The following is an 18,477-nucleotide window of genomic DNA, read 5'->3' on the forward strand; positions in this document are numbered from 1 at the left end:
ATAAAAATCATAAATTAAGATCAAATCTGATTAAAAAAAAAGCTGGTTTTGATTTAGATTAGTAAGTATGTGAAGATCCTTTTAATTCTTAAAAACATAGTGCAACCCCAATAGTACAGGAGCTGAGGGGGTTTGAGCATGCATGAAAGTAGTACGCAATTTTATTGCTGATTATTGTAAAATGGACTGTGGTGATCAAAATTACGTACGTCGCCTATTTCAAAAGTGGTCGATCGGGTGGGGGGGAGAGGGCAAACATGGCGGGGCGTGCTATGCGTTAGAGATAGAGTCCTTTCAATGAATAGCACGTTCCGCCATCTTTGCCCCCCTCCCCCCAAGTTCTCGACCACCTGAAAAGTAGGCGGCATGTGTATTTTTAATCACTACAGTCCGTATTACAACTATCAGCAAAGATATTTGATATTATTTCTTTGCGACACTCACAAATTAATTCTACTTTTGGAAACAAAACTACACAAAAAGTCCATTTTTACATATTTTAATTTTATACAACAACTTGTTTATTATTAGAGATACGACCTCAGACCTAATACTCATTATTGTAGTCCATATTTTTAGGATTACAACGACATTTTAACCAACGTTCTATCTTTTATCGCTTTCGAAATATCAGCGTTTTAACGCATAGCGCGCCCCGCCATGTTTGCCCCGTCCCCCCACCTTATCGACCACTTTTGAAATAGGTGACATACGTAATTATGATCACCACAGTCCATATTACAATAATCAGCAATAACATTGCGTTCTACTTTCATGCATGCTCAAACCCCCTCAGCTCCTGGACTACAGTTGCTGGAAAAACCACGGTTCAAAAGTTATCGCAGCATGTGTTATTTTTCATAAAAAACTGAAAAATTGATTTTTTGAAGAAAAAAATCGGTTCTGATTGAAATTAGCCTGTTATGGTCCTATCGTTCCAAACAAAATAGTTTAATTCTCCATTACTATAAAAATTACGGTTCAAAAGTGTATGCAACTTTTGTGATTTCACCTATTAAATAATATCATAGTTAGTTACTCTCATCCCTTACTCATCCATGATAATGGATTTGACAAACTAATGGGAGAAAGTATGTGTCAGATTGCTGATACCGTCTGTTTTATAAAGACTGTACATTTCCCATTTACTTAAGTAGAGAGTAAGGTGTAGGTCATGAATTAAAAAAAATACAATTAAAAACACAGAAATAATTTTATAAAATGTAATTACTGTATACAAATATATTCAATGTGGATTTTCATAAGTGTAAAATTGTGCTCTCAGACTAAAAATAATAAGAAAAATCCATTTTAACTATTTCTGATATATAGCAAAGGAATTTTTTCAACCTATTGAGTAGGCAACTATAGGTCTACAGTTGGTAAAAACTATTGAAACAGATTAAGTAGTAGCTTTCAAAATTCTAAGTTGAACTTGTTAACGGCTAGTAATTTACTCTCATCAATTTGAAGACGTGGTAAAGGAAAATACAGTATTCGGGTTTGTTTGCTTATTAAAAGTGAAGGCTGAAGCAAAAGCATTGACATTAATTGGATATGTACTTTGATTAATAATAGGATTATTGGTTTGTTTAGTAGATGTAACAGAAAAATTAAAATCCTTACACATTAAATACACTTAAAATAATGGCTAGTTTGATTACTTAAGATACCTTGTACGGTTTGGCACATTTGTATTTAGATATATTTTTATGGTTTATAAAAACGATAGATATTTATTAACTAACTAAAAAATATAATCTTTGTATCCTTAAAAAATACAATTTTAACTTGATTCTGGAATAAAATGTAAAAAGAATTATGCATTCCAAAGTTACACTTACGTTGGCTGCAACTTGTATTCATATCACAGAAAAATTGTTTTCAATTGTATCACCCTTAATATACAACAACAAACTTTTAACATATGCAAGGCAAAGTTTTCAAACAACCAGTGATCAATAAAATTTGTACTACCCAAATAACGTAACAGAGAAAACAAACAAATTTATCTTAAATATTTAACTAACTGGATATGTAACAGACACAAAATGGTTTGTTGCTAAATATTAAATACATAACATTAAGGCTACATCAATCAAAGTTATTCAATAAAATTAACAGGACAAAATAATATTAAAACCAACAACTAATAAACAACATACATGATTAACCAATAAAAAAAGTAAAATAAACACTTGACAAACTTAACATGTTCTACATCTAATCTAAACAAAACACTAAAGTTATTAATTGAATTTTTGTTATATTTTTTTAATAATTGAATTGAACATAAATATATATCACCAAGAGTTTCACAGGAAGACAACATTTATCTAGATTAAACTAACAACTGTTAGATATGTGCTAAATGTAACGGAATTTTTCTTTATTTCGATAAAATGTAGTAAATATGCACTTGTAAACAGAGCCACGGCCACCGGTGGTCCTTATCTGGGGCCAAACCCTTTTACGCTTCATTAGTCTTTAGTTCGCACAAAAACAAGCACTAACTCCAACAATTCAAAAATACCTGGCCCATGGATAAGAGCGAACAATGAAGTTGGTACCCAGTGGGGGGAGGCAAGAGGGGATGGAAATATTCCTGTTACTTAGTGTTTTGGGCAACGGATTGTGACCTTCCAAGAATATCATCACCATTGATGATATCCTTAATTAATATGATATTTAATATTAATTTAACTTACTAGAGTAATAGCATAGAAAATTCATGAAATAGTCAAATTATAAACTGAAGCCAGTAATCATATGGGCGGCTCAGGAAATTACCAAATTGTTTGTGTTTTAAACTAATATAAAACTAGAATATAACCTAGCCTGTTAAATAAAAGCAACTATATTAGCTGTTCCTTTAATGCAATGTTTTTTTTTTCACATTAAAAATATTTAACTTAGCTGTGATTGGATGTGAATTTTACTATCATTTATTCAATCAAATGAAGTGGAAAAATTAATATTTCACTATACACTATAGTAAGGGCTCTATAAATTTAGCCGCTAAAAAAAACAATGTTAGAGCGAACTGATTGCTATGAAACTTAGGAAAACTGTTCTATAACGGCGATTCCAAGTAAGGTCACCCGGGTTTGAACGAATAGTTTATGTGACCCTTTGATTACTTTTTAATGTTTCACTATAAATTTTATACTAAAAGTGTATAGTTTTTATTTAGGTTTTAGTTTATAATTTCAAAAAAGTATTGTAGATTGCAACACCTAGCTTGACAAAATTATGGAAGGCCCACATGAAGAGTATATTAGGTACTTTTAAAAATTTACCTGTTTATAACAACAATAATAACTGTTAAGATGTCCACTGATCATCCTGTATGTCATACGGGCAAGTTTGGCTTTTATTTTTTAAGATTAGTCTACCCTTACAAATAAATATTTCAGTAATCATGAAAACATTCTTTGTAGGCTCGTGATAATGACATTCATATGAAAGCCTGAATTGTTAATTGTTACTGAAAACTACAACCAAGCATGATGATTATGGTGTTACGTTGGATTCAAAAATCATTTTCTACCCTTGCATCAGCTCACTTTCACCTTCCTCTCCCGTTCTCTCTTGCTTCACTCTTTACTCAACCACCCTTTCCTCCCAGCAAAATACCCCGTTTAGACATTATTCTCCGCTGGCCTTGATACTTTAATGACTCCTGAATTTCCAAGTTCGATAAGCCCAGTGGCCGTGGTAGCTGCACTCTATTCACTTAAAGAATAAATTTTCTGTGGCATTATTTTCAAAGCGCTCTCGGGAACTTAAAAGGGGTTTTTTTTTAAACCTAAGATATGTAAGAAAATATGAGGATATTTTTTTTCCTACAGCAAAAGTAATAAATAATTTGAATTTGAAGTATTTTAATGAAAGACAAATTTATTAGAAATACGTTTTATGTTAATCTTTGTAGGCAAATATTTATTTTTTCTACCAGAAAAAAACAAGCTTTAAAATATGTTAGGCAGATTTAAAAGGAGTTATTTTCCATCAAGTGATAGGGTTCAAAGTTTCCTAATAGTTAATGGTTAGTTTACAAAAATTGAATACCGGTAACAGAAAAGTTGAGATCATAACATTCCAAACCCACACAACTTAAAACAAACTTCCAATGGATAAATTTCACCCAGATATAAATAAAACTGATGCTGAGATAAATATCGCAAATGACTTAACATTGTGAAACTGCTTGGGAATTTCAAGGCAAAAAGGTTAAAGCCGCTACCGTTGGTACTAACTGGGAGGATGAGGGAGTGAGGAATCCTTGATAGCAGCCGCCCGAGCCTCGGCTGGTAGTCTCCCAGGATCTGATAAAATGTCTGTAGTGGTGCAAAGTTGACGCAAGGCATTCAGAACCACTGTAACAAAAATACCAATTACAAGTAATGCTGCTGAAATTGTTAAAATTTACAATAAATATATTCATACAATGCCTGTAAGAAACAAAAAATGTATGAAATGGATTTAGTTGGGCTGTTAATTTGAGACACACCAATTCATCACTAGGCCAACTTAAAAAAAAAAACCTAATTGCGGTGTGACAAGCTAAATTTGTTGTCATTTTACAATACAGTATTATTTAAACTAACTATAGGCTATGTTAAAAAACAATTTGAACTCTCTCTGGTCATTTGGGTAAGAAATATGTGTTTTATCTGTCTTGTGTATTCTATATATTACTATTACTATTGTATAATGTTCTATCCGTATTACTTGTACAAGGATGTCCACGTAATGTATTTTAGTCATTTTTTACCCCCCCCCCTCCCCACCATTTGTGACACTGCATGCATAACGCAAGCCTAAACCCTAATCCACCCTGTAACATAACGCTGTCAGATATTTTCTTAAACAAGGTTGTAAAAAAATACACTGTTTTGGAAATAATTAGATTTTTTAGTGATACTGTAAAGATCTTGAAAACCCCCTTCCCCCTCCATGTAACGATGCGAATGGCTAATATGAATGCGGCCAATGAAATGCGTAAGGTTAATCTTAAATCTGATGCGGCCCTTAGGTTAAGCATGGCTATCCCCCTTTATTCTGCGATTCAAAATCCTAGGTTAAAATAACAAAACTTCTTCATATTTGTTTTATAGGCTTGCATTGTAAAAGAAAGCGTTACTATGGTTGTGGTTGTATATACTCACAAGGCCTGAGCACACTGAGAGTGCAATGTTGATCCACCCAACTGAGAGTTGTTCTGTACAACTCGTCCAGACTCTGTGTGGATACCTGTGCATTGAAGGAGTTGAGCAGAGGCTCACACAAGAGACTCAACTGTACTATAGTCAAGGAAAGACAACAAACCTCCACAACAAGTAAAAAACAAGAAATATTTGTATTGGAACGTTTTCAATTACTGTTTCAATTTATGAATGAAATACAATTATATTACATTATAGCCTACCAGTAGAAATAATGTCAGAGGTTGAATCTATTATACAGGTTTATTTATTGTATATGTTAATGATCTATGCAATGCTACTAATATGTTCACCTTTCAATATGCAGATGATACCGCTATAATTTGTACAGGACAAAACAATGAGTTCATACAAGCCTCAATAACTCAGGAATTTCAACTCCTCGGGGACTGGTTTAAAGTAAATGGCCTGTCCATGAATGTGGCAAAAACTCAACTAATTAAGTTTTCTACATCCAATATTAACCAATAATTAATTGTAAATTCAAACTTAACTAAATTCATTCACAACAGTCAATAAATTATTTGGGAATAGAAATCGATTCACAACTTAATTGAAAAAAAAAAAAACACATTAAAAACCTATCAAAAAGACTACGCTCAGCAACATTTGTTCTCACAATAATTCAGGATACTACTAATCTAGAAACACAAATAGTAGTATATCACGCATATTTTTCATGGATTATGAATTATGGTATTACTGTATGGGGCTCATCAAAACCCTCATTCTGTAGGAGAATATCTGGAAGATGAGTATATTTGAAAGATATTACTTCTCCCATAGGTTTGTAGGTTATTGATTTTCTTGATTTCTTTTGTAAGCTATTTTTATTATTTAAAAATGTAGTCTTGTACATGGATACAGATAGTCTTATACATGGATACGGTTAGTCTTGTACATGGACACAGATAGTCTTGTACATGGATACAGATAGTCACTATTAATTTTATTTTAAAATACATCACTATGACAAAACACCTGTTTTTATGTATGAATTGAACTTTATAAAGGACGTTTTATGTTAACAGAATGAAAAAAAAATTAAACAAGAAAAAATTAAAAAACAATAAAAAATTTTTTTTTAGAAAAAGAAAACTCGGATTCATCAAAACCAGATCCAGCCCAAGATTCAATTTTTTGTGGATCCGATTGGGCGTCGGTTCTAGCTCAGATCCGGTAGTCCGATATGTGGATCCAACCATCACTAATCAAAACAGTACATTTGGGGAATAGGAACATCGTCTGGTGTCTTAAAATTAATATAAATTAAGGATACGATCCAAAACTTCCAGTTCTCTTGAGTGCGTACTCGAACATATTCATCATACATCTCCTTCATCTTTGTACTTCGGTGTCGGGAAACAGGAGCCCCAGTAGCTGGCAACATTGCTTGGCAGTTGCTGAAAACAGCCACATTTAAATTGCCAACTAAAAATTATGTAGTTTCTTGTTTTCAATTTATAGATTATTGATATTGAGGAGCCATTCATTAGTTTGTAAGCAATGATTATAATTTGGTAAATTATTAGCTTTTTTATGGACATTTGGGTACTTGAATCCTATTCAAAAGTTTAAAAAATGATTGGATAAAAATTGGAAGTGGTGAAGTCTAATCTGGTGGCTTTGTCAGATAGTGTAACAGATGTTGTTATTTTTGGATTAGATAAGAGTACTAATGCAATTCTAACAGAACGACGAGTAGCTCAATATAAAACTGATTGTGCTCAAGTGTTTATCGACCAATAAGATCCTGACTCTGTTTGACATGTGGAACAACTGTACAGAACAACATAAAGGTTATAATAAACTTAGCATTCAGTTGTGAACTGACCTGATAGCAGAGTTCAATGACTCCACCTGTTGCCGTAGGTTGTCTATTTCATCTTTGAGTGTTTGTCTATCAGCCCTCAGCTGTCTGATGTATTCAGCTCCCTTTTGTAGCATTGCAGCCTTGCTAAGCTGCATATCAACAGATATTGGTTTAATATGCAAGCCTTTTCATTCAAAAACTATCTTAAATCAATTAGAATAAACAACCTTAAATTCAACAACAGAAATCAAGGGCAACAATGTTGTGTTGAAATATAATGATAAAAAGTATGTCTTGTATAAAATTAAAGTTTTTAATCCATATAGATGCATTTTTTCTGTTACATAATACTAACTAAGCAAATAGTTTTATGAACCATTCTGACCACCAGGAAAACTTGTAAACTTTGAAAAATATATTTAATGTTTGAAAAGAAAAATTTAAAACACTGATAACTTGAGACCTTCAGTATATAGGCTCGGTATATAGTTTATTTGAATTGTAAAAGAAACAATCCAAAAAAATCTACAACACAAGCCACTATCATAGTCATTTAAACAAGGTTGGTTTAAATGCCAAGAGGATAAACACCTCGGTTGTAATTTTGGTAATAAAGGAAACTCACACTTTATAAAAGGCAACTAATTTTTGCTTTTATTTTTTTTCAGTGGAATTTCAATTTATTATGATGGAAAATTTCCTGAATACAGCTGTCCAAATTATGTAATCTATAAAAAAAGAGTGCATACAAATAGTAAAATCTACCCTAATATAAAAGTGAAACATTGAGTTGAGGCCAGTGCACTCAAACATCACTGACACGGAACACTTATCAACACTTGCTCTATTTTCCCTTAATCTTCTGTATAATCTTTGCTCAATAGTTAAAACTGATAACTTTCCCTTTGTACTGTATTATACAGGGTGTCCCGTAACTCTCTGGACACTTGTAAATAGCGTTATTCCTTAGGTCAAGACAAACACATTTCACCACAATTCAAATTTCAACAGAACACATTTCATGTTGCAAGGAACATGGGTCTGTGGTGTCTAGTTTACCGACTGTCGGCATTTATGTGTTTTTTACATAAACATTAATAAATCCTAAACGGTTTGAGATACAGCTTTGATATTTTGCAAAAATTTTAATCTTATTAAGACCTATTATTGTTAGACATTATACTAAAAAATCATTAACCGTTTCAAAATGGCGGCCATTTAAAATATTTGATGCCAAATTTCACGAAACCCGTTAATTTTACAAAAAAATTGCAAGAAACAAAAAAGTTTGTAAATTTTATGTAGTTTTCAATGATACCTTATTTGTTAAGATTGAATAAATAATAAGAGAGAAACGTGTTGTTTTCGTAATGTATGACCACTTTTCTCCATTTAAACAATGCTAAACAACGTAAAAGGAGTATTAGCATTGTTTAAATGGAGAAAAGTGGTCATACATTACGAAAACAACACATTTCTCTCTTATTATTTATTCAATCTTAACAAATAAGGTATCATTGAAAACTACATAAAATTTACAAACTTTTTTGTTTCTTGCAATTTTTTCGTAAAATTAACGGGTTTCGTGAAATTTGGCATCAAATATTTTAAATGGCCGCCATTTTGAAACGGTTAATGATTTTTTAGTATAATGTCTAACAATAATAGGTCTTAATAAGATTAAAATTTTTGCAAAATATCAAAGCTGTATCTCAAACCGTTTAGGATTTATTAATGTTTATGTAAAAAACACATAAATGCCGACAGTCGGTAAACTAGACACCACAGACCCATGTTCCTATGGTGAAATGTGTTTGTCTTGACCTAAGGAATAACGCTATTTACAAGTGTCCAGAGAGTTACGGGACACCCTGTATAGCTGGCTAGTACCTATGACTAATCTTCAGTATCCAATAGTCAATGCTAGTACTGTGGATGTCTTGTTATAAACACATGTTACAACACAAGTCTTTTGTTTACTTTTACCATGTCATTTTCTTCAACAACCAACATAGTTACTTAGTAAACCCATAAGGCCAAGCCAATATTAAATTTTCAAATGATTTGTGTAGTGAAATACAAAATTTTCCTGGGGTAGTCCCTGTCGCCAATCACGTTTTAGGGCTAACAGTCCCTAATTCCAAAATTTAGTCAAAATACTTCCGCTGGATTTTGAGTTATATATTACAGACAGACAGATAAACAGACATAGCTCGTATTGGAATGTAGGATTATGTGTGTAGAGAGATAATATCAATGAATATTTAATTGACAAACTGTTTCCTTACTTTTGCATTCGGGTTCTGACTGAGCTGAGGTATTAGACTGTGCAGGGTATCAAACCCATTCTTGATGTTACATCTTCTCTTCTGCTCTGCGTTGATGTGACTCACCCGCCGATGTTCCTGTAATCCATCTATGGTTTAAGCTCTTGAGCAGTTCCATCAATAAAACTACTCAACTGTTACATTTAATCCAACAGATTTACAGTAGATAGCATTATAATAATCTAATCTGAGTTTTTAACAGTCTCGATCAACTTGCATTTGACAAAACTACTGATTTCAGTGGTTTTAGCGAATTTTCCATATGGGGAATATTAGCAAATTTCCCTTATAGGGAATAAGCTGTTACAGTAGGTGTCATGGTAAGACCTAGACCCGCGACTGATTTAATTATTTGTTTTGAGGTCCCCAGAGGCCAAAAACACCATCCGTTCAAATTCATATATATACACTGTAATATATGTGTCCGTTAGCGCGATAACTCGAGCAAAAATGATCGATTTTGATGAAATTTGGTACAAACGTGTAAACCTATGTTTATTCGAACGAGTTTGCGAACCAGCATAATCGGACTATGGGAACAAGAGTTTAGGGGGGCTTTTATGGGGTAAAAATTGGTTTTTCTCATTTTTGACCCTAAAAACAAAAGATTTTGCAATTTCTTTCTAAACCATTTTGTAGAGCTTAAAAAATAAACAATATTTAGTATACTGAAGCGCTGATGTACCCCTAACGGTTACAGAGAAAATTAAAAAAAGTTTAATTAAAAATTCTTATGTTATTCTTATGGAGAAAATGAATTGTTGATAAAATTTGGCAAATTTATTTATTTCATCCTATACTATTGACCCATGGTCAAAAAATATGTTTTACCTTCCCCGTAGCAGCAAACCTAAGCACTCGTTAAACCTAATGTTATTTAAATTGGGAATAAATATGTCTTATTTATGGAAATATTTTAGTGAAAATGTAATTTGAAAATAAAGTTGAAATTCGCTTAGTCTGCAGGTTTGCTGCGGCGGGGGTATTTTTTGATGAACTATGTATAAAAAAACCTGAAATAGAATAGTTACAAATCATGTTCAAAATTTTCATTCATAAATTTATTAAATAAATTTTCATTTATTTTTAGTAATGATTGGAAACTAGGACGTATAAACAAAAAAATATAATAGGGATGAAATGAATTTAGGTTGCTATTCTTCGTAGTTGTTCGAACCGGAATGCTCTTAAGACTTACTGCTATCACCTGCAAAAATGGAGTTTAAACTTATGATAACAACTAACAAGTCTCGGGGTATTAAAATGACAAATTAATGTGGGTAAATTAACTTAAGAATCTATTAGGTAAACAGAACGGTTGTAATTTTGGATGGATTAATTTACAATTACTAATCTATTTGATAAAACTGATGTATAAAAGATCAAATTTCAAACAAAAATCGTGGTAGAACGAGAGTACGTGAGTTTACCAAAAGTGAACGTGAATAATGATAAGTGGTATTAACCATAATACGAGTAGCAAACATTCAGAATAAATTATCAACGATTGGCATGTAGGATGCGTAGCAACAAGGACAGGATGTTAACTCGTTAGTGGCGGACAAACGAACAATTTAGTCTTTTATGTTCTCCATTTAACCGTGGCCTGTGCTTAATCACGGTAGGTTTTTGCAAACTTGAGATCAATAATTTGTATGAATAAAAAACTCAAATTTAACTGCTAATTAAAATAATAAAATAAAAAATACATGTTTGTCTGTTTACTTGTATTATAGATCATTGAAACTGCTCAATCCATTATGTTACACCATGTAAACATAGTAAAAGTAAATGCAAACCAATAAGTAGGGATGGACGAGATTGGATTTTTAGTTCGAGACAAGACGAGACGAGATTTTTTATTTCTCATAAAATTTCGAGACGAGATCGAGACGGGATTTCCCTTCTCATACACAACGGGAAATACACGTTCAAAATTTTTACCTGATTTTGTAACATTGTTAGATGACTGTTTAAATACAAAAATAATGATAATAGGCAAGAATATTTACAATATTTTATTAAAAAACATCAGCTAATCACGCCTAACTTATTAAAAATGCCTACGATTAGAAAACATAGTGATATCAGTTAGGATAGAGTTCAACTTATCCTAAAATAAAATAAATCATAAAATAAAAGCAATATTAATTTTTATAAAATAGTTACTTGTTTTGACTTTTTATAGTAATAAAACATTCCTCACACTGCTTACACTTAACAAAACTTCTCAAATGTTATTAAAGTAATATTATAAAAATAATTAAAGTAATATTTACATTTAAAGAATTAATTAAATAAGAACGCCTTCGCAAAGGAAACGCAACTACAACACGCTCCTGTATTGCGGGTATTGCATTGACTTTCTGCAGGCGTTTTTAAATTTAAATTTTTTTTTGTATTCTCGTCTTGATAAAAATCTCGGCCAAAAATAAATCTCGTCTCGTGTAACGAGATTTAAAATTTCCCGAAAATTTCCCAAAATTTTGAGACTTGACCATCCCTACCAATAAGTTAGTAGGTTAGTTAAGAAGATACTAGGTTGTGATGTATATTACCTTGTAGACACCTGTAGTAGGCGAGTGTGGTGTGGCTGACCCCGGACTACCAACGTTGAGAGGTGACAGACTGAGACAATCACTGGCTCCTGGACTGTCAGGGTGTTTAGGACTGTTGCTGGCACTGCTGATCACCTGTACAACAATCACTCTGTTCACTAAACTTCTTGAGTAAGTAGGGACACTGTATATAAACTCCAATACGGTTAACAGTATTTACACAACTCCAAGTATGTAACAGGCATGTTATTCTTTAGTGTATCAAAGCTTTCGTTGAGGAAAATAGCGTCATTCTTATTAGAAGGGTATATTCTAATTAATATGTTGTTAAGAAAAAAAACTCAAATTGGTATTGACTGAATAGTCAGGGGTCTGTGGGTCTTGGACCAAAATAAAATTGCTTTGGAACTCATAATAATAATATGATTTAATTATATAATATTGTACATGATCTCCCCCATATTGCAGTAAAGTGATATCTCCCGCTGTCAAAGTGAAATCGAGAATATCTTCTGCAGTCACGGCGATATTGTTATTGTCTTCTGCGGTCCTGGGACATCGCAGGGTAATGGCTAATTTAAATCGTAAATCCTCGTGGACGCTTTCTGCTATCAAAGAAATAAAAGCTCGGATCACCCCTTACCAGCTTGGCTCTAAAATTATTTCACATTTGTCTACTGGTGATGGACTTCAATAGTGGTTATTGCCTTAGACAAAAGAAATCTAATAACAGAATGCGATTTGGAGGTACATTGCAGAAGCGTATATTTTCCTTCGCATCGTTTTCAGTTACTATGACAAAACCAATCAATGGGATTTGGTTTGAAGCTTATTGCCTAGAGGGGTTAAAATCTGAACACAGTGCTGTTTTCACATTGGAACTAGCTTGCTGAATCAAAATTGGAAGCTCATTGGAGACGTTGATTTACAAAGAGCCAACGTATATGATAACAATCAATTAAGTGGTCTCGCCTATTCTACATTTCAATGATGTTACCCACCTGGGTGGACGTTTGTGAAGGTGACACCTGCGGTAACATGAGAGCTGGAGGTGGTGGAGGGTGGTGCAGCAGTGGGGCTGATGTTTTGCGGTGTCTCACTCCACCTCCCCCTGCTGGGCCTCCGGTAAATGTGAACGTCTCGTAGATCGGAGGTATACGACTGTCCGTTATACTGACACTGCGTGCTGATAGGTTCAGGGAGCCATTGTCACTAAACAACCGTTGGTTGAAGATTTGAATAATCCACATGATGTTTAAAAATTTGTGATTACAAATGTTTACATTTTGTCAGTAGATAGAAGTAGACTGCAGTTTTTCATGTCCTACTTTCACAACCTAGGACACTAGGCTTTAGTCTAGACTCTAGAACAGTTTTACACATTACTTGAGGCTTACTGATGGTCGCGGCATTACCACATAGCTGCTTAAAGCCATTGGCTATTGGCAGGATTTGAATCCAAAACCGACGAATCCTCATGCTCTAACTTTAGACTGTTTTGCTATCCACAACTGCAGTACCATGGGGAACAACAAACCCTGGCAGTTCTGGTAGGCCTACAGTATGACTTGCATTCTACAAAAGTACCAAATTTAATGTTAACAGTATTTGAAAAAGCATTATATGATAAAACAAACTAAACGGGAATAGAATGTTGGATTTATTTTAAATAACTTTTAGATTATGTGTGAAACATAATATAAAATGTGTATGTATATTCACAAGTAAAGAATGATGTCTACTAAATCTGGTTTGTAAAATTCAAGGAGTTTTCCATGAGAATTCAAGACAAATCCCTGAATTTTAAGAACTACTATCGGAACCCTACTTTAAGCTTTATCACGCCGTTTTTATATTTAGTAAAAACTGTTAAAAGATTTTAAAAAGAAATCATCATTTTTATCACATACGGTAATGCATTAAAAAATGTACTTCAGAAATAGTATATTTATGGTCGAGTTTTTGACCATGGGGCAAGCTCTAGTAAATCTATAAATTAGTTTATATTTGCAAATAAATTGCTGAAACACAACTCAGCAATTTCTAATCACAATATGGAATGAAGTTTTATTATTCTGGAAACTACAGGTGACTTACAAATGGAGAAAGATAGTCTAAAAGGTTCAACCTTCAACAAACTTGATTTTCTGTTATTCATAACATTTGATAGACTTACGTCTGTGTAGAATATATTACTGAGCGATGTTGAGCTTGCTTTTCTGGCCGTTCAGGCTTTTTATAGTAAGAAGCTTCAAGTGATGGAAGTGACTCGGACATTTTGAGTGTTTCATTGGGGAACCCTGCTGCTGAGGGTCCAGTGTAGGCATGGGATGTTGTACTACCTGTAACAATATAATATAATATAAATATAATGTAGGCATGTGTCGATTCTCGATACCACCGATACTTAGACGTAGGTATTGGTATTGAGAATGGATCAGCAAAAGTCGATTCCGATACCAATACCTGTGATTTTAACTAGTAAGTGATGGGTCGGTACTTGACGTCAAATTTTTGCCGGTTTTTGGCAAAAGAACAGGAACAGGAACCGAGAACCGATGGTGAAATGTCGGTACCGGGACCTTCGGTAACGATAATGCCGAAAAATTACCTTTATTGCAACAATCGCGCAAGACAACGATGACGTTTCTGTGGCTGTGGGTGATGTTCATGATTTTGCCGCGATCGTGGACAACGGCGAAGACGTTTACGTGACCGTGGGAGTTTGTGATGTTGTCTACACGGCAGCGGGAGATGTTCATGATTTTGACGCAACCACGGGAGATGATGATAACGTCCACACGATGACATTTCCGTTACTGAGGGAGTCAATGATGTTTAGACGGCCGCAGATGATTTTGTTGCGATCGCGGATGACAACGATGACGTTACCGCCATCCCGGGAGACGACAATCACTGATCGCAATAGATGCTCATGGTTTTGCCGTGATCGTGGATGACGACGAAGACGTTTCCACGACCGCGGGAGTTCATGATGTTATCTACACGGCCGCGGGAGATGTTCATGAATTTGCTGTGATCGCAGGAGATGATGATGATGTTGACACGAGGACATTTCCGTTACTGAGGGAGTCAATGATGTGTTTTTTTTTTTGTACAAATAAGTTTTATTTTCTTAATCCCTTTAAGTTTTGTAACAACCTAATACTAAGCAAAATACTGTAAAATTGAAATACTTAATGGTATTTTTGTTTTAAAAATAAAAATTAAGTAGCCTATCCTAAAAAATTAAAATAAGATACCGATGGTACCGGAACCGAGAATCGATTTTGTCTAGCAACCGGTACCAGTACCGACTTTGAAAAAGTGGTAACGACCCATCACTATAGCCTTTGACTGATAGGCCTATAATTTGTATTTTGCAAGACTTTTTCGTTTGCCTTTTAATTCCGTTACCTCTTGTTCAATTGTAACTGTATTGTTTTCACTATTTTATTAATCAGGCTAATTTGAAATAATAAGACAATAACAAATATATAACAAAGAAAAGTGTTGGTATTTGAAGTATACATAAAAAAAACTGTCTTTTCGTTATAAATTTCCAAGTCTTCTTATAAATTTTAATGTTCTGATAGCATTATTTAAAACAAAAATCTCAAAAAATCTAAAGATATACAGTTTACAACTTAATATTGAATTTAACCTTGATTTAGTTTGATAATATTATTATAATATAGCCTTTTTAGGAAAACACCCTTTTGTCAGTAAAGCCACAGTAACACCATTTATGCTCACTGTTGTTGTTCAGCTGAAAAATATAATCTAAATAGTCCGTGACTAACTAGTGCTGCTACCTAACGCATTGAAAAACTAAGTTGTAGCGCCGTTGGTGGCGCTATCTTATAGCAATTGTTGACGTCAGCTTAAATACCAGTTTTTACTACATAATCTCCAAACACAGATAGCCGAGAAGGCTAGGGCATGTGTCATTTGGCCAGTGGCATTCGTTTGCTCGGGTTCGATTCCTGTCCTGTGTAGCAAATAATTGGTGACCTGTGGTTTGTAGTGATATACTACAACCACTGGGGCATAGTGAGGTGTTCATAATCCTTTGGTTAGACATATACCTCGAATCATAGGAGTGGGTGAATCTTTTAGCTAAGTGGTTGTTAGTATATCCTATGAACATGGTCACCAATGGCCGTTTTACTACTTTTTGTTAAAATAACCTTCCTCTCTATATCCCTTAGAAATTTTAGTAAACAACGATTTATCGTTCCATAGCACTCAAAGGGTTAAGTTGAAATATTAATTAGTGATTTAACATTGTGGTGCTGCGGACATGCCAGGGAGACAAATTGACAATTTTGAAGCTAAAGGCAATTCAGAAAGTAGCTGCAATACTGTGATGAGATTTAATTTAGACTCTAATGCAGACAAGGAATGGGAGAACTACTTCCAAAAATTAGAAATTGAGCTGTATTTGCACAAATCAAATCAAATCAATCTTTATTTGTTTGCAATAATAATAGTGCAGCATTACATATAGCCCAGGCAAATTAGACATATGCTCCCCAAAAAATCGTCTAAAGCTTGAAAGTGTTTTAATACCTTTTGGGGGTCCCAAATAAGACTCCTGTGAGTTTGCGACGGATTCTGACGTCTGCTTAAGTTTTGGGAGTCGAAAAACTATGAAAATTTTGCACTTTTTAAAGTTTTTCGCTTATAACTCCTAAATAACGAATCCTAAGGAAAATGTTGTTCAAAGGTGTCTTTTAGTGCATTAAATTCCGCGTCGATTGATGTTAAATACGTCAAAATCGGCCGAGCCGTTAAGCCGCTGTAGCTTTTCAAAGTTGGAATATTTTCATCAACATGGCCAAAATGTTGATTATTTGACCAGTTTTCGGCTTAAACTCCTAAACGACGCATGCTATACAAAAATGCGCCTGTGGTTAGTTTGGAAAACACAAAATTCGGGGTAGAATTAAGATTATGATTGACTAGATAGTGGTTTATTTCATGGTTATCATCCAGAGGGTTATCCAAGAATGTGTGAAGGGAAGGGTAGCAAGACCCCCTATGCAATTTTAAATCTAATATTGTTGAGGGGGTTACAAAAGTTCTAGGATTCGTTCTAAGCTCCCATTTATACGATCCCATCTCTGGACACTCCCGAATGATGTTAAGCGATTCTAATATAAAATATTACAACGAGAAAGATTTTATTAAATATAGCAAAAATGTTATTTTTTAGCTTAATAAACGAAAGATGATAATAGGACGGATATACATAGTTTTACTATCTATTTAGCCTATTAAAAAAAAGATTGGGATTTTTCGTAGATTTTACCATATAACTTTTCTACTTCTCATCATTGGAATCTTAAGAATAAGGATTCATTCTTTGCTCTTATTGGTCTTGCCACAAATGGTGACATTCGGTACCATCTTTTTCGTCAGATATCGAATAGAGATAATCGTGCCCCTTGCAAGTCTTTCAGACAGTAGTGCATTATATCCCTGCATTTCATATTGAGCGAGAAAATGTAAACCTTTTTAACATGTACACGATGGTCGAGATAGGTAGACGGAGTTGAGAAGTTCTTGTCGAACCGGTGGATTAGCCGTAGTGATGGGAGTTAACCCATTGACGTTAATTTTCATACCAATCTCTCTGAATTAAGTACAATTTTAAATGAGCTCTAAAGGATTGGTGGATGAGCAGCCCCTTTTGTTAGAATCAAAGTCAAAATTAGTTGAAAGTGTCCTCTAGAAGACACCAACCCTCACTTGATTTGGATATTTTCTGCTCCCAACCATGTATAGGGCCAACCTGCTTCTGCAACTTCGCCAAGCGTTGTAACCCGTCAGAACACAGTGAGATCCACATTGATAGAGTAAACAGCATGAGTAGTTTTAGGCTACATGAATAGTTAGATTTTCGACTCTTCTACATCACGCTTTCTTCATCAAACTGCGCTAGTGGGTACGGACCTATTTTTAATCCAAAGTATGATTCAAATTGAGGCTTGGATTTAATGTGGAATATCACGTGTTGACTGAGGGGGCAGATTCTTCTTTAACCTTTGCTGTTGCCATCACAGCTGGCGATTAATGTCACCACTTCCTTTTATTCTGCACAGTTTATGGTCATTATAGGTTTGCCTATTTACGATTTTCTTGCAAGCTGTGCCTTTCCATTATGCTTTATACATATCTCGCGTTGATGCTATCATATGGGATAACTGCTGAGCTGATTGACATGAGCGAACTATTTTCAGTAAATGGGTCGTGACACTGGAACCATTTGATGAATTTCTTTTTGATCCCACCGTATCCGTGGAGTTTATATTGTCAACTTGCTGATAATATGTCGAAGAGGTGATCCCATAATATACCTTAACTTAATGGGTAGCATTCACTGCGATGGGCCTGCCAGCGAACCATCAGGCTAGATCCAAATCATTGATTCCCCTATCTCGGAAAAAGCTCTCCACAGTAAGATGTTGCTCTCATGAACACTTACTTGTTCATAGGCCATGCTGCACGATCCATGTCGTCACACTAGTGGATAGATTCACTGCCAT

At 34.1% G+C, this 18,477-nt stretch overlaps 1 protein-coding gene across 1 annotated transcript in view; it reads right to left on the minus strand.

Annotated features, from left to right (window-relative positions):
* Positions 1–1,209: 1,209 nt before the first annotated feature.
* The window catches only part of LOC129005779 (MLX-interacting protein), a 139,623-nt gene continuing 122,355 nt past the window's right edge, over positions 1,210–18,477 (minus strand). Inside the window, exons 9-16 of the mRNA XM_054434791.1 lie at positions 14,103–14,268; positions 12,928–13,138; positions 11,927–12,061; positions 9,330–9,446; positions 7,063–7,190; positions 6,508–6,631; positions 5,172–5,301; positions 1,210–4,379 (exon numbers count right to left, since the gene is read on the minus strand). Of these exons, the coding sequence (XP_054290766.1) occupies positions 4,255–4,379; positions 5,172–5,301; positions 6,508–6,631; positions 7,063–7,190; positions 9,330–9,446; positions 11,927–12,061; positions 12,928–13,138; positions 14,103–14,268 (1,136 nt within the window). The 3' untranslated portion in view covers positions 1,210–4,254. The remainder of the gene's footprint in view (positions 4,380–5,171; positions 5,302–6,507; positions 6,632–7,062; positions 7,191–9,329; positions 9,447–11,926; positions 12,062–12,927; positions 13,139–14,102; positions 14,269–18,477) is intronic.

The sequence above is a fragment of the Macrosteles quadrilineatus genome, unplaced genomic scaffold (genome assembly GCF_028750875.1).
Source record: "Macrosteles quadrilineatus isolate MER2022 unplaced genomic scaffold, UCM_ALF_1.0 Scaffold_1__1_contigs__length_201487025, whole genome shotgun sequence".
NCBI classification, from domain to species: Eukaryota; Metazoa; Arthropoda; class Insecta; order Hemiptera; family Cicadellidae; genus Macrosteles; species Macrosteles quadrilineatus.